The 18,314-nt window shown below is 38.1% G+C and overlaps 1 protein-coding gene and 1 pseudogene across 3 annotated transcripts in view; both read left to right on the forward strand.

Moving 5' to 3' along the window:
* The window catches only part of LOC126360641 (ionotropic receptor 25a), a 445,688-nt gene that overhangs the window by 260,397 nt on the left and 166,977 nt on the right, over positions 1 to 18,314 (forward strand). For all 3 annotated transcript variants that reach the window (XM_050007727.1, XM_050007729.1, XM_050007728.1), the window contains one exon: positions 6,255 to 6,454. In XM_050007727.1, the coding sequence (XP_049863684.1) occupies positions 6,255 to 6,454 (200 nt within the window). The remainder of the gene's footprint in view (positions 1 to 6,254; positions 6,455 to 18,314) is intronic.
* On the forward strand, positions 3,618 to 3,735 carry LOC126291684 (5S ribosomal RNA; annotated as a pseudogene).

The raw sequence follows: 18,314 nt of genomic DNA on the forward strand, positions 1-18,314 counted from the left end.
TGACATCGTGTACTTCCCGAGCTTTGATTACTTAAAGTGCATCATTGAGACAAGGAATGCAAAGCTTTAGAAACTCAGCCGGTATTCTGTTGTCTGCAAGTTTCTGAATAATGGTGTGTTGAAGAATTTCACCTTGAAAAGAAGTTTCAGAAGTGCAGCTAAAATTACAGTTCCTAGTCATGTCCTTGAGGTCAGCAATCCTTTTCTTGTAAAACTGATTGCTATTATGATGTGTATGAAAAAAACTGAAATGAGCAGCAGCTACATGAAGCTTCACTTGATATGGGTCATCTACTTTTTGACCAACTTCCTCATAGGGAAGGGTTTGTGGCTTTGTTTGAAGGAACAATTTCTTACTCAAACAAAAGATGAGCACTCCTATCCAGTAAAATAGAAAGACTGTCATGAATCACAATATTTGTAGGCTGCAAAGTGCTGCTAGAACTGTAACCAGTACTCCATCTGTTTCTCTTCTTTTTCATCATGAGAGTAGTTGGGAGGAGCCAGCACCTGGCCACTGGAATTCTGTTTTTCACTTGTTATTGACTGATGAGTTTCCGTGAGTTAATTTGTTGTCCTCCAGAAGTTTCCATTGCATACAAAATTTAAACCACTTCCAGAATAGATATAACAAATTTAGGAACACTGTAAGAATAATGTAAAAATGAAGAAATCAAGACAGTTCATACTCCTGGATGTATCTTGAAAAGAAAAATTTTAGTTAGTTCTCCCAACACCGAGATTTTGAATCTTCTTTATGTGAAGAGTAACTTTTGTATAATCTGAAAATGTTTACTTAGAAGGTGTGCAGACCAAACAGAGCTGCAGATAGTGAGGCAGTGGGAATTTAGCATGCTCTGGTGGCATGTGTAGGGCTTCCAAAAGTGAGTCACAGTTCTGTATGTGCTCCTCTCCAGAGCTAAATGTTTTGAATTCCTTATTGAAATACCACACTACTGCCTCTTTATCTAGTTTGCTGCTGAAAATATGAATCCTATTTGTTTTAGTGGCCCTTTGTACTTCAGTAATCATTATCATTTAAGCTGCTTCATGGTCACTGATATCAGTTTCAGTGCAGACATTCTCAAACAGGTCAAGTGTGTTTGTTGTTATTAGATCCTTTACATTTCCACCATGAATGGACTTCTGAACAATCTATTCTTGGTAGTCCTTAGAGAAGGCATTTAGCAATGTTTCACAGAATGTCGTGCTGACCACTTACAAAGCTTTTATTTTCCCAGTTGTTTATTGGATGATTAAAGTTCCCTTTATCAATGACTGTTTGTTTGGGGAACTTATGTACTAGTGAACTTAGGCTTTCTCTCAAGTTTTTGGTTACATCTGGAGGTGAGTCTGACAGTCATCTACATGTACCATTAGCATATCATTTTCAAATACACTTTAATTTTCCCCAAAATGTCTCACCACCATCAGTTATGGATTTGAATATTTTAAATCTCTGGATTATCTTTCCAATTGACTTAGAACCAGGAGGATGTGATCAGTTCTGAGGACAAAGCTGCAGATTGTGTACCTTGGAGCCCAGATGACAGGCATCATTTGCTCCAATCTGTGCCTCAGTCTGCAGTTGGTTGCACCCTGTTCCATTATGGCTACTGGACTAGCCTCTTCAACATATTGAATGAAGCCCACAGGCATACAAACTGAGTTCAGTTGGTGTTCCTTCCCATTCCTGCTACTGTTTCACTAAGTATTACCATTATTTGCATCGTGAAAATATGAAGATGCACAGCATTTATATATGATATGATAAATGTACATATTATACACGCTTGTTGAAAGGGAAATTGAAATATAACACATGATATTAGCTATAATATGTGCTACATAAACTAAATGACAAACACCAGTCTACTGTTAAATACATCATGTACAACACTCATAACTTACAAAAATTCACAAAAATACATGTTTGCAGGTGTCAAAAAATTCTCAAAATAATATTTACTTTTCAATAATTGTACAATTGCATTAGCAAACAACTGGTTTTGAGCTAGAATACTGTTGCCAAAAGTTTCTAAAATGCACCAACTGCTGATATGATATGAGTTTTTTTATGGCACAAAATTAAATACATCATGGCATCGTGGTATACGTGAGCACTGACACAACCAATGAAAAATTGTGCAAAAACAACAAGAACAGTAAAATATTAGATTCTAGGATTTCAATGGATGGATCTGACATGTGCAATCTTACACAAAGGGACATTTGAAAGTCAGCTTTTACATGTAAATAAATTTACAATTGTGAGGAACTTTCACTTAACTGGATTTGTGAATGCTTCTACACTGACATGCCAAAGATGAACACTGCAGCATCAGATTACCACAGTCAAAATTGCTAAAATTGTGAATCACCAACAAAGCAACTCTTCTGCTTGAGGTGGCCAATGATGCAGTTCATGTCCATCTTAAAATCTCATTTCAAGACACTACCCATTCCTTCAGCTATTCTACCAAGTCCTTCACAACCTCAGACAGAATTACCATGTCATAATAAATTTTCTAAGCTTTTATGGCTTGTCCCTGAAATTAAATCCCCTTTCCAAATTTCTCTTTGTTTTTCTTTGCAGTTTGTTCAACGTACACATTGAATGCCATCAGGGAAAGGCTATAAACCTGTTTCACTCCCTTTTCAACTATTACTTCACTTTCATCTTACTTGACTCTTGTAACTGCATTTGACTCTTGTAACAATTGTACAAATCTTTTGCTCCTACATTTCATCCCTGCTGCCTTTAGAATTTCAAAGAGTGCATTCCAGTTATCCATGTCGTCTGGCCCCAGTAGCTCAGTGGTCAGCGTGATGGAATGTCAGTCCTAAGGTCCCAGGTTCAATTCCTGGCTGGGTCGGAGATTTTCTCCGCTCAGGGACTGGGTGTTGTGTTGTCCTAATCATCATCATTTCATTCCCATCGACGCGCAGGTCGCCTATGTTGCGTCCGCGAATGGTCTACCTGACGGGAGGCCCTAGCCACACGACATTTCATTTCATTTCAGTTATCTATGTCAAAAAATATAAATTTGAATTTCTTCATTCTATTTGCTAAGATAGGTCAATGAGTCAGTGTTGCCTCATATGTCCCTATGTGTAGCTAAAACCAAAACTGATCCTCTCTAATGCACCTTCTTCCACTCTTACCACTCTTCTGTAGATAGCCTGTTTCAGTCTTGTGTAACTAGGGCTTATTAAACTGATGGCTCAGTAATATATGCACCTGTCAGTTTCTGCTTCTTTGTAATTGGTATTATTATGTTCTTTGTGTAGTCTCAGAGTATCTTTGTCTCTCATATATATTTTTGTCATAGTTGGCTCTGCCAAGAATCTAAATAATTTTTAGAGCATTTTGTGTACTACAAGGAAGTTTTTTGTACTTTGGTATCATATCTCCCATCTGAACTTTGTCTTCATCCATTTCCTAGTATTATCTTCAACTGCATTTTCCTTGTACGGGCCATCTATATACTGCTTTTCACATTACACCTTTAACTTCCTTGCATACTACTGACTTGCCATCAAGCTCTTGAGATATTCATACAACATTTCTCTTTTCTCCAGAGATTTTGCATTTCTCTTTGTACTATTCCTGCTTAGGCAACGACCTTGCCACAGTGGATACACCAGTTCCCGTGAGATCACCGAAGTTAAGCACTGTCGGGCATCGTCAGCACTTGGATGGGTGACCATCCAGGCCACCATGTGCTGTTTCCATTTTTTGGGGTGCACTCAGCCTCGTGATGCCAATTGAGGAGCTACTTGACCGAATAGTAGCGACTTCAGTCAAGAGTACCATCGTAACAACCGTGAGAGTCGTTTGCTGACCCCACGCCCCTCCTATCCGCATTCTCCACTGAGGATGACACGGTGGTCGGATGGTCCCAGTAGGCCACTTGTGTCCAGAAGACAGAGTAATATTCCTGCTTAGCCTTTTTGCACTTTCCATCAATATAATTTTTTTAGATATGTTTATTAACTTTTGCTGGCTTCATTTGCAGTGTGTTTATATTTCCTCTTTTGTCAGTTAAATTTAATATCTCATATGTTATCAGATGATTTCTTCTGGGCCTTGTCTTCTTGTCTATTTTATCCTCTGTTGACTTCTTTATTTCATCTTTCAAGGCTACCAATGCAGCTTCTGTTGTGTTCCTTATCCCTGTTTAAGACAGTCATTACCTATGCTCCCTTTGAAACTCTCAACCACCTCTGGTTTTTCAACTTATCCAGATCCTATCTCCTTGGTTTTGTACCTTTTTAACAGATTCTTCAGTTTTAATCTGCATTTCATAGCTAGTAAACATGGTCCGAGTTCATGTCTCCTCATTGATATATTTTTCACTTTAAAATCTAGGTTTGAAGTCTCTGTCTTACCATTATATAATGTATTTGAAACCTTCTGGTGTCTCCAGATCTCTCCCACATTATACAGTCTTCTTACATTATATTTAAAGCATATATTAGCAGTAATTAAATTGTATTCAGTGCAAAGTTCTACCAAGCCAGTTCCTCTCTCAATCACTACTCCCCCCCCCCCCCCCCCCCCTCCCGACGGTGCCTCCTACTAGTTTTCGACCAGAACTCTTCTTCTTCATGCCACTACATCTCAATAATTCTCACTACATTGAACTTCAACCTATACATTTCCATTTTTAAGTTCTCTAATTTATCTACCTGAGTAAAGGAACTGACATTCCATGTTCCAATCCATAAAATCGTGCACCAGAGTAAGGAATAGAATAGAATAGAATAGAATAGAATAGAATAGAATAGAATAGAATAGAATAGAATAGAATAGAATAGAATAGAATAGAATAGAATAGAATAGAATAGAATAGAATAATTTTATTGTCGCAGATTAAAACTGTGTGCCAGACTGAGACTCGAACTCAGGACCTTTTCCTTTCGCGGGCAAGTACTCTACCAATTGAGCTACCCAAGCATGATTCACGCCCTGTCCTCACAGCTTTCCTTCTGCCAGTAGCTCATCTCCTACCTTCCAAACTTTACAGAAGCTTGCAGGAACTTTAGTTTTCAGGACTCGATCAGTTAGGCCTACTTTGAATTTCTTTGTTGGAATGCAGTCAATAAAGTGTGCCAAAAATACTTTAAAAAACCTATCAAATAGTATATTTGCTGGCAAATCGTTACTTAAATTATAGGGAGTGCCTCCATGACACTGACCAAACCAGTCTCTGTCAGCAAGGAATTACAAAATCTATGATTTTTTTCATTTGAGACAGGTCTGGTGATCACAAGTTCTTAGTTCATGGAGTGATTTTTAACATGTCAATTTTTCTTCATAAATAATAATTAATTTGTGGTCCTTTATGTTCAGAAGATAACAATTGCACTGAAGTTTCTTATATTGTTTTGCTAAAGTAATTGGTATCTGTAATTGGTAATTATTTGAACTACACTTTCTCGCATTTAAATTCCCTCAGTAAATATTTGTTAATTAGGGATCTGTCACCACTCATACTACCAGCACCAATAGCACCAAGATTTGTGACATTTACTCATTATTTAAATATCACAAATGTCATTAAGCAGTTAACTAAGAACTATGCTTTCACTGCAAGGTAGTAAAATTACATGTTTCTACATTCACACATCATAGTTTCATTGTCATGTCCCACAAATTGCAACAAACTGTGATTTCTTTCCACTTATGGATATGACAATTACTATAAAGCCAAAATAAGTTATCTTTTCAAATAAAAAAAAAAATATTGTGTCCTGCTACTAGTACATGTGGGTGTCAGTGCACCAAGTGTAGTGTCACCATGTGTGTATACTTAAATCAACCATCAACTGTATCAGCGCTGGCTGGCCATAGCAGGCTATCGTAGGAAGCTGCTCATAGCATAGCCTCTGCTGTACTGTCTACCCATGATTCACACCCATATAAATATGGAACAGTGCTGGCTCACCCTTACTATGTTCTTTTAGTTTGTACCACTTACATCAGCTGTTTTGTGTATCGTTTATGTTGCGCCCTCTGTATGTGTTGTTACATGTGGAATCTTGAGTGGCTTGTTTCTGTTATTGTTCTGTGGTTGATGAATAAAGCTATATTTGTGTTACTTGGGTTAGTTTCGTGTATTACTTGGTTATCACATAAAATATGGCTAAAGCTGAATTTTGATACTTGCTAACATTTCAAAACTGATTTTCAGTGAGATGTAGTAGAATAAATCATTTGGTATTACAGCACATAACTTCATATTTTTCAGAAAGCACACATAGCACTAGGAGCACTGTCAGTGATGGCAGAGCGTGAAAATGTGGTGGATTTTACAGTGCCGTACTATGATCTTGTTGGCATCACAATACTGATGAAAAAACCAAAAACACCAACGTCACTCTTCAAATTTCTTACTGTTCTTGAGAATGATGTATGGCTGTGCATACTTGCAGCCTACTTCTTCACCAGGTATCACAACTGACGTTACAAGTTTGTTTAACAGTGCACACTACATAAATGATTTGAAATGGTAATTTTAGTTTTACATCATTTTTTTCTTTCTTTACTGTGTTCTAGTCTAAATTCCTATATAACTCTCCTTACAGGTTATTGCATTTTTTTTTTTTTTTTTTTTTTTTTTGGTGTCTCAATGAGTATTTCAAGTGTTCTGTTCTTTTTTTTCATATCCATGTACATACTCCACAATCCACTGTATGGTGTGTGGTGGAGGGTACCAATACTAGCCACTTTTTTTTCCTGTCCCACTCACAAATAGAGAAGAGAAAAACTATTGTCTTTATGTCTCCTTACAAACTGTAATTTCTCTTATCTTAACTTGGTGATTCTTACGTGAAATGTAGATTAGCAGCAATATAATTGTTCTGCAGCCAGGTTTAAATGCTGGGTCTCCAAATTTTCTCATTAGTGCTCCACAAAAGAAGATCTTTTTCCCTCCAAAAAGTCCCATTTGAGTTCACAAAACATCTTTGTAATATTCCTGTATTGATTGGACCTACTGGTAAGAAATCTTGAGCAGAACTGAAGAATGGGTTGCACTAGTGTTCTACATTTGACCTCTTTACAGATGAACCCACACTTTCTGAGAATTCTTACAATAAACCTTAGTCAACGATTTGCCTTTGCTACTACCATCCTTACACACTTGTTCCATTTCATATCACTATTTAATCAGAATGATATTGTCAAGCAGCACACTGCTAATGCTGTATTCAAACATTACGGAATTTTTTCCTTACTCATCTGCATTATGTTACATCTTTCAGATTTAGATAAAACTGCTGTTCATCACACCAACAAGAAATTTTGTTTGTTATGTTGTATCCTCCTACAGTCACTTCACAATGACACCTTCCTGCACAACTGTGACATCAGCGAACAACTGCAGATGGCTACTCACTCTGTCTATCAGATCATTTATGTATATAGAAAATAAGACTGGTCTTAAGGTCTTTCTTGGGTCACTCCTGATGATACTCATGTCTCTGATGAACACTTACCATTGAGGACAATTTACTGGGTTCTACACTCCTGGAAATGGAAAAAAGAACACATTGACCCCGGTGTGTCAGACCCACCATACTTGCTCCGGACACTACGAGAGGGCTGTACAAGCAATGATCACACGCACGGCACAGCGGACACACCAAGAACCGCGGTGTTGGCCGTCGAATGGCGCTAGCTGCGCAGCATTTGTGCACCGCCGCCGTCAGTGTCAGCCAGTTTGCCGTGGCATACGGAGCTCCATCGCAGTCTTTAACACTGGTAGCATGCCGCGACAGCATGGACGTGAACAGTATGTGCAGTTGACGGACTTTGAGCGAGGGCGTATAGTGGGCATGCGGGAGGCCGGGTGGACGTACCGCTGAATTGCTCAGCACGTGGGGTGTGAGGTCTCCACAGTACATCGATGTCGTCGCCAGTGGACGGCGGAAGGTGCACGTGCCTGTCGACCTGGGCCCGGACCGCAGCAACGCATGGATGCACGCCAAGACCTTAGGATCCTACGCAGTGCCGTAGGGGACCGCACTGCCACTTCCCAGAAAATTAGGGACACTGTTGCTCCTGGAGTATCGGCGAGGACCATTCGCAAGTGTCTCGATGAAGCTGGGCTACGGTCCCGCACACCGTTAGGCCATCTTCCGCTCACGCCCCAACATCGTACAGCCCGCCTCGAGTGGTGTCGCGACAGGCATGAATGGAGGGACGAATGGAGACGTGTCGTCTTCAGCGATGAGAGTCGCTTCTGCCTTGGTGCGAATGATGGTCGTATGCGTGTTTGGCGCCGTGCAGGTGAGCGCCACAATCAGGACTGCATACGACCGAGGCACACAGGGCCAACACCCGGCATCATGGTGTGGGGAGCAATCTCCTACACTGGCCGTACACCTCTGGTGATCGTCAAGGGGACACTGAATAGTGCACGGTACATCCAAACCGTCATTGAACCCATCGTTCTACCATACCTAGACCGGCAAGGGAACTTGCTGTTCCAACAGGACAATGCACATCCGCATGTATCCCATGCCACCCAACGTGCTCTAGAAGGTGTAAGTCAACTACCCTGGCCAGCAAGATCTCCAGATCTGTCCCCCATTGAGCATGTTTGGGACTGGATGAAGCGTTGTCTCACGCGGTCTGCACGTCCAGCACGAACGCTGGTCCAACTGAGGTGCCAGGTGGAAATGGCATGGCAAGCCGTTCCACAGGACTACATCCAGCATCTCTACGATCGTCTCCATGGGAAAATAGCAGCCTGCATTGCTGCGAAAGGTGGATATACACTGTACTAGTGCCAACATTGTGCATGCTCTGTTGCCTGTGTCTATCTATGTGCCTGTGGTTCTGTCAGTGTGATCATGTGATGTATCTGACCCCAGGAATGTGTCAATAAAGTTTCCCCTTCCTGGGACAATGAATTCACGGTGTTCTTATTTCAATTTCCAGGAGTGTATTACTTACGAAGTCTTCAGGCCACTCACATATCTTGAAATCTATTTCACATGCTCATACCTTTATTAACAGTCTGCAGTGGAACACTGTGTCAAATGTTTTCCAGAAATTTGGGAATATGTAATCTGTCTGTTGCCCTTTGCCCAAGGTTCACAGGATATTGGGTAGAAAAATGCTTTCTAAAGCCAGCTATTTATTTAAAGAGTCATGTAAGTATTACCAGATCAATATTCTAAGAATATGCTTGATGGTAGGCCATAAGAAAAATGATTACCAAAACTGAACCGTAGTTCTGTTTACTGGTCAGTAGGAGAGACAGGCATGCACAGAAAGTCTTAAAATGAATGGCTGTTAGAAACAGTGTTTCTTTCATTTGCCTAAAAAGAGGTAGGGGTTAGAGCAAATGACAGGGATTAATTAAAAAAATTACCTAGTTCCTTAGGTCAAAGGATATACAGCATACATAAACCAAGCAAGAAACACTGTTTTGCACTTAGAAGTATCAAGAAAAAACTGTTGGGTCATTTTGCTTATTTTTACTCTCTTTTTTCTTATGGAAAGATCTTCTGTGGAAAAGCACCTAAAGTAAATAAAGTATTTATGTATAAGAAGTGTGTCATAAGAATATTATTTAAAGTACAATCTACATATATTTTTTGAGGCTCCTGGAATTATTACACTCACTTCCATGTTTATTTACTCCTGTAAAATGTTTATTGCTCACAAATTAATTAATCAATTACAATACAAGACATAAAACATTTTTGTGTGCTTTTGTCTCCTTTTCTAGTTCAGAGTGGAGTTATGTACTTCAATGCAATGATATTTGGGAAGGTCCTGTCTAACATAGCACAAAAATGTGGGAATTCCTATCAATTAAAAAGAGTGTTAAAAACATGCCTCATTAGTCATTCTTTCTTCATATTATCTGAATATCTGCATTAAAAGATTGAAAAGTTCACTTACTTACTTGGCAAATAGTAGTATTCCTTGTAAAACTGCATGACAAGTGGTAATATATTGCAAACCAGACTCTGTGCCTAAGGAAGAAGACAATTATGTTCTTTGAAGGATACCAGTAAAAAAAAAAAAAAAAAAAAAAAAAAGGTCAATATCGAACAGCCTGAGGGTGGTAAACAGCAGATTTTCAGTAAAACTGAGGAAGCAGCAGCTGTTTTCTAAGTAGCAGCTTTCTATATAATTCACTCCATTAAATTTAACTTGCATAAGTACGAACATCATAAAGAAGTATCATGATTTTTTATTTTTAATATGGTATAAATCATTGTTATTTCCTTGTCTTTTATTAATGTGTACCTTGACTCATTTGACATCCCTAAAGAGTCCTCTTCTTCTTGTGATCTACAGAATATGGCAAATAAATGAATGAAAGGCAATTGTGATACAAACAAATACTCTGATTGTGGAAAGCATAGCATCTACTAGTATGAAAATGCCACTGCCTGGTAGTGATTCGAAGTGTGAAGATTGAAAGAGGAGTGATGTAGGTATAGATGTCAGATAAATATTTTGACTGAGAGGGAAACATTCCCAATCACAAACATTTTTTCTTAGTTGGACTATAAAATGAATAGCACAATAAGATGCAAGTTTGATTCCTATGACAAAATGTTTCTGTATTTGGTGCTCACAATAATATAAATACCACTGAAAATTTACTTGCCAATATGAGAAGCTTGTGACAAGTACCAAAATTGGTATGACATGTTTCATCTTCACAGAAAAAACAGTTGTAGAGGGTGGAAGACACTAAGCTTCCTCTCTGAACACATACTAATGGGAAACCACACCATATGAGAAAGCAAAAAGACAGAAAAGCTGTCAGAGGACGTAGGAAGCGAAAGACAGCAAGTATTCTGACAATTCAGTTAAAAAATTGTAGAAAGGAGGCTAAAAGTGACAAGTAAGTTTCTATGTAGTAGAAGATTAGAAAATTATTATTGGAAAGAGTGATATGATCAAAATACAGGATGTTTCAAAAAGAATATATGTATCACAAAGTATTACATTGTCAAAACTATCAATTGTTTCATCACATGTTAGTTATTGGAGGAACGAATACATTGTCTGGTTTATATTCCTTGATGCTAGATATCAGTTTTCTTCTGTTTGTTTGGTTATTATCAATTGTTGGAAAATATCTATTCCACAGCAAAAATAATTTTCTGTTTTTGAGTTTGTGAAGTGTAATTCTATGATTGCAGTACAAAGATATTTCAGGTTGAGGTACCAAACTGATCCTCTGAATCAATGGAACATTTGCAGGTAGTATCAACAGTTTGTAGACAAAAGATGTGTATGTAAAGGAGAGAGTCCTGGCTGCACTTATGTTTCTGATGAATTCAAATCTCTTTCCAATCAATTTCTTGTGGCAACCAGGAGTCACAATTGTCTACGACGACTGTTTGGTGTATTATGAGATGTCAGTTCATTGAAATCTGTACAAGTTAGAGCTGTTACAGCTTCTACATCATTATCATAACCACAAATATGTGGCATTTTCTAATGAGCTTCAGATTGCTATTGACAAAGATAGCTCAGATGCACAATACATTATGTTCAGTGATGAAGTGACTTTTCACCTTAGTGGGAAAGTAAACAAGCACAACTTTTGAATTTTGAGTCTGTAGAATTCATATATTGAACATTATACAAGACTCACCTACAGTTAATGTGTTTTGAGTAATAATCCCACTAAACTGTTTACAGCCCATTCTTCTTTGATGGAAACATTGTTGACATGAATGAGAACAACTTCATTTTTAACAATATGTGGCACCCCCTTACTGGAATTGCAAAGAGTGTGAATATCTGAATGAAACTCTATCATGATGTTGAAGTGGTCATCAAACACTGGCAACTTAGCACTTCTCAGCTGGCCTCTACAGTCACTGGATTTGACATTGTGTTACTTCCTCCTGTGGGGGTTCATGATGGATGTTGTGTTTTCACCAACACTACCACAGAAAGCAGAAGAACTGGATACATATTGCCATAGCACCATTGATGATGAACAAGCTTACCTGTGTATTGGAGGAATTTGAGTGCTGATGTGATATTGTTCATGTCGCTGGTGGAGGACTTGTTGAACAAATGTGATCTAAACATTCCATTAATACGTGTCCCGAGTTTCATAACTTATGTTTTACAGTTTGACAAATATATGCAGTCAAAATACATCTATTCTTTTTGTAACATCCTGTACAATGAATAAGAAAAAGAGGCACTTTTGAGAAACAAAAATATAGGGTGATTCTGAAAACCATTTACAAACTGATGTGGCACATCAGGCATACAACAAGGATCTGTAATTTAATAGGAACTGGGGATCCCAAACACCACAAAAGAGACCTACAATCACACGAGGACATTGCTACACAAACATGGACTGAGCGCATGGAGATCATCACCATTCATGCCATGGAAGCCTTGGGAGCAACATGGCTAGCTACACACACCATGAAATGCCTGAGATGCATTTGAGGTATGGCACAGCCAACTGCAATGGACGAGAAGCCGTGTGATTGTATTGTGTGAAATGTCAAAATAGAAAGATGCTGCACCACACATTATTCACCATCCTGCATTGCTGACTGTGCAAAACCAGCTTGTTCCATCTGCACAAGCCAGATGCTGGTTTCCAACAAACAGCACAGGTAGTTGTTGCAGAAGATACATTCTCAGAAGGGTGCAGTGGATGCCACCACCAAGTGTATGAGGTGTATACCACACCATTGATATCCCCCAAAACTCCATTTGGTGCGCTGCACATGATTAAGGACTGCGTCTATTGCCATTCACAATGTTTTCAGGCATTGAAACTGGGGGATTATAACAAGTCCATGGGATTTGTGCAGTGGTTTCTGCAGGAATCTGCTGCAGACCGAAGCTTCACAGTGAGTCTCCTCTTCATCGATGAGGCTGCACTCTCACTCAAGGGTGTGACTGAATGTTCATAACCCGCATATATGGGTCAATATGACCCCAAATGTTACAAGTACCCATGCCTTATAACACAAATTTACCCTTAATGTGTGGGTTGGCATCATTGGTGACTGTTTAATTGGTCTATATATTCTCCTGGACTGACATGTTCATTGTACATATCTCATATTCCTTTGAGAGGTTCTACCAGACATGTTGAATGATGATCCCATGCCTAGTCATCACAGCATTTCAGGACGACAGACCCCCTGTGCATTTCACCAGACAAGTGAGGGCACATCTGGAAGCAGCCTTTCCTGGCCACTGGACTGGTTGGGGTGAGCCAGTTGCATCGCCATCATCATCACCTGATCTGTCACCAACAGATTTTTTCCTGTGGGTGTATGAAACATCTGTTACATTTCTAGAGGACCTAGTGGACAGGACTGTTGCAGCAGCAGGATTTCTTCTAGATATAACAGATATCTTAACAGATATCTTTGAAAGGGTGCACCATTCAATGCAGCATCAATGTCCGATGTGTCAATGCATCTGGACAAAACATAGAGCATTTCCTGTACTGGCTGTGCATTTGTTACATGCAACTTAATAACTGCAATTCCATTCAGTAACCCTCGATGGCCTAGCCTGGTTCCCATGTGGTTACTGATTCTTGTTGTGTGCCTGATGTACCATCTCAGAATGTAACCGTTTTTCTGAATCACCGTGTTTGTAAAAATTCTAACACAAATGGGTAAGAAAATGTGTTGAGAGGGAAGACTAATGGAGATTGAGGCAGAGGGTAGCAAGATGTGAGAACATGTTGCAGGTCAAGGTCCCATTTCTGGAGTTCAGGAAATCTAGTGCTGTACGGAAGAATTCAAATGGATCAAGCTTTGCCGCCCTTCAGCTATCCAAGTGACCATGCGTACAGTTAAACTTTCTGTCATTATAATGCTTACCCTAAGCACTTGAGAATCACAAAAAATTCAAAACATGCATAATGAACGGAAATCCAATGGAAGGGTCATGTGTTATCAGTCAGCTGGCTAGAAATTGTTTCACCCCATTGGGTACTGACAAAATTATTAAAGCATAATGTTCACAGAAGACTATTTGTAATAGCAGCAGTCAGTTTCCTTTTGTTTAACATCTTCTGGAATAAAATAAGAATGCTCATGTTCTTAGTTAATTGACACAAAGGCCATCATAGCTCTAATACTACTAGTATTAGTAGTAGTAGTAGTTTTAATCATCCGTGGGTCACTTTTACAAGGATTTTAAACATGTTGTGATATTACAGTTTAAGGACATACTTGCACATTTAATTTGACAAGGATCTGACAGATAGTCAGCCATGGCCTTATAGCAGGAACTTTCCCATATTTTCCTGAAGTAATTTAGGAAAACAGTAGAATACCTAAATGAGGATGGCTGGATGGAGACTGGAGCCTCTATCCTACTGCATACAATACTAATCTGTTTAAATGGTGAAACCTTATTCAGTTTATCTCTTGTGTATGAGTACAATACTCTTTAGCAAAGAAATTTATAATAATGTGAAATTATGTTCATTATTATGTAAAGTTCTACATGTTCTACCATTGTACATGAGGGCTAAGATGTTGGTGTGTGTGTGTGTGTGTGTGTGTGTGTGTGTGTGTGTGTGTGTGTGTGTGTGTGTGTGTGTGTGTGTGTGAATTCCTAAGGGACCAAACTGCTGAGGTCATTGGTCCTTAGACCTACACACTACTTAAAACTAACTTACATATGAACAACACACACACACCCATGCCTGAGGAACATGGCGACTCAAAGTGCACGGCCAGTCCGCGCAGCGATTTTTTTTTTTATTTACATATTGCATATCATATCTTCTCATTTTCTCCCTTGAAAAAGTGAATCAGCATCCCTCCATAATAAGCAATATGATATGTTGAGTTCAGAAAGATGATAAGATGTTAGTATTGATATTGTCTATAAGAAAGTATCGTTTCAATATATAAATGAGGTAAAATTCAGAGGTAGTAACAAAAAATATGCATGTTGTAATGAATTGTAACTAACTTTAAACTTTGACAAATGCATGCTACTGCAAATCAGTGAAAGAAAAAATACAGATATATTTGGTAAAGTTATTAGTGGCAATTCTCTGAATGTTGATACATTAATTAAATATCAGGAAGAGTATTTCAAAATAGTATGAACTAGACTATACACATAATTGTAATAAGGACTGTTGGGAGTTAGAATCTATGCCTTGAGAATTTTTAACTTCACAAAGTCATGTTTCTTGCTATATATACCCAATATGTGGTACATTCTATACTTAAAATGTTCATTTTATATTTTTCCAATGCATAAAGCATTAATAAATTATATTAATCAAACTGAAATTATTCCATGTCACAGGATGTGATCTCACAATATCAGTGACTAAGTCTTAATACTCTTATTAATTAAAGTGGCATGGATTGCTTGAACTAAAAATGTGTTTATCATTGAAACTTTATAGTTCTAATACAGACTTAAGATATGATGGCTTACCTCAAAACTCTTGCAAACAATCAACAAATGTAAATGAAAGAAGGAATAAGGTCATTAGAGACAGAAACTTTTGGGAAGAGAGAATTACAGTACATGGCAGTTCATTGTGAAGATGTACATGAACACAAATAATTATGAGGATGTGTTGGAAGATATGTTGATGACACAAAGATGTGTACCACATCAGCGAAGATAATTTCATTCATCTATTGCTCTATGTGCATGTCAAGAATAACAAACATCACCAAAGAAGCATGATACATGCTGTCTACAAAGACTCTGTATTATCAAGAAGAAAAGGCTCACTGAAAACCCTTCTACAAATCTGCTTTTATATTGATGTGAGTGTAGCAAAGATTATTTCTACATCCAGCAATTTGAATGACTAAAGTTTTGAAGTAAACCATGAATGTATTACTTCCTCACAAGGTATTTAACTAAGAAAAAAATCCTAAAGAAGTAAATGATGGCATTTGATGTAAATTGCATCTGATAATGTGGCTCTTCAGGCTAAAAGGAGGGATCATGTGAATAATAAATTACATTCCCAAATGGAAAGATGTTAAACTGGAATAAACACAGGTGTTTAGTGCAGAGCTGTTGGAGAAGATCTTAGTCCAACAATAAACCACTGCCAAAAGGAGCATTCTGTGTGGCACCAGAATCAGGTAAGCTGTTATAACAGGTTAGGAAACAGAGCATATGAATGTATGTTACACAATTCTCATGTGTTAAATTCATTCAAAAAAGTCCAATTGTTATTTATACAATCATGACTCAGTGGAGAATATGGCTGCCAATTTAATATGTTATTAATGGAATGAACAGATTGAACTGATGATTGAAGCAATGTCAGAGTCATTTTCAAGTGACACTAATATATGGCATAAGAGGCTGGCACATCTATACTCTGACACAATGGAAACTACATAACATTGTTGTCAAAGGTGTTATGAATACGAAAGCTTTTAATAAACTACAGTGAAATACAGTTGGAAGGTAAGTGGACTAGACTTCCTTTGAAATTGTCTACATCTCAAGCTAAGAGAATCCTTGAATTAGTTCATTTAGATCTGTGTCAACCAATGGATATGATGCCAATTAGAAGAGAAGGATACTTTCTAATTCTAACCAATGATACACAAATAAATAATAACCAGGTATCAAAAATAACTGAAAAATTGATGAAGGTTCGTGAATACCAATCCGAAAACAGGATTCATAGCTTGTGCTCTGAAAGCAGTTTGTAACTAAGATGCTAATGAATGTTATGAATGAAGGAAGAGCCAACATCAGAGGACAGTACCTCTCACTCCAGAACAAAATACAGTAGCTGAGTAACGTAACAGCATAATCCATGAGAAGAAATGGTACTTACTCCTTGAAGACAACTTAGCCACAAAATACTGTGGACAATTGGGCTCTGTCGTAGCATATCCCCTCAACAGGCCATAATATAATTAATAATATACACATATCAGTTGGTTCTACTAAGAAATTTGTCAGTAAAGTAGAAGAAGTTGGCCACCACTAAATCCTATAGGCTCCACTTAAACTGAACTAAGATAATCTTTTTACAAGTGTTGACAAGTTATTGATACTATGTGTTTCTGTATAATGGACACCTTTCAAGGGCAAAGTAAATGACTTCAAATCTTTGTGAAGGTTAGTCTTATTTCTCATATTGATTCCATGAACTAAACTGTTGTTTTGAAAAAAAAGTATTATTTTCAACATATTTCCTTAAGAGATAAATGTGCTGTCCAGTCATATTAATGTGACCACCTCTCAAAATGCTGAATAACCAAATTTTGTAGTGTGGATCACTGTCAGACATATTGGAAGATTGTCAATGAGGTCTGGAAGATTCTGAAAGGAATATGAACCCATGACAAGTCCAGTACTGTTGTCAACTGCACTAGGTTTTTTGATTGAGGACCCATGGTACAAACAGCCCAATCAAGGCGATCCCACAGATTCTGGTGAAAAAGAGACCCAAACTATTTAATACAGTTAACGCAGAACAGGGAATCAGCGATTATAAAGTGGTTACAGCATAAGTGATTTCAGCCGTAAATAGAAATATTAAAAGAGGTAGGAAGATTTTTCTGTTTAGCAAAAGTGACAAAAAGCAGATTTCATAGTACTTGACGGCTCAACACAAAAGTTTTTCCTCAAGTACAGATAGTGTTGAGGATTAGTGGACAATGTTCAAAACCATCGTAGAATATGCATTAGATGAGTATATGCCAAGCAAGACCATAAGAGGTGGAAAAGAGCCACCGTGGTACAACAAACGAGTTAGAAAACTGCTACAGAAGCAAAGGGAACTTCACAGCAAACATAAACATAGCCAAAGCCTTGCAGACAAACAAAAATTACAAGAAGTGAAATGTATTGTGAGGAGGACTATTTGAGAGGCATTCAACGAATTCGAAACTAAAGTTCTACATACTGATTTGGCAGAAAATTATAAGAAATTTTGGTCTTAAGTCAAAGTGGTAGGTGGATCAAAACAATATGCCCAGACACTCTGTGACTAAAATGGTACTGAAACAGAGGATGACAGACTAAAGGCCGAAATACTAAATGTCTTTTTCCAAAGCTGTTTCACAGAGGAAGACTGCACTGTAGTTCCTTCTCTAGATTGTCGCGCAGATGACCAAATGGTAGATATCAAAATAGATGACAGAGGGATAGAAAAAGAATTAAAATTACTCAAAAGAGGAAAGGCCACTGGATCTCATGGGATACCAATTCGATTTTACCTAGTACGTGAAGGAACTTACCCCCCTTCTTGCTGCGGTGCACTGTAGGTCTCTAGAAGAGCATAGCATTCCATAATATTGGAAAAGGGCACAGGTCA

Source organism: Schistocerca gregaria, chromosome 1, assembly GCF_023897955.1.
Source record: "Schistocerca gregaria isolate iqSchGreg1 chromosome 1, iqSchGreg1.2, whole genome shotgun sequence".
In the NCBI taxonomy this organism is placed as follows: Eukaryota; Metazoa; Arthropoda; class Insecta; order Orthoptera; family Acrididae; genus Schistocerca; species Schistocerca gregaria.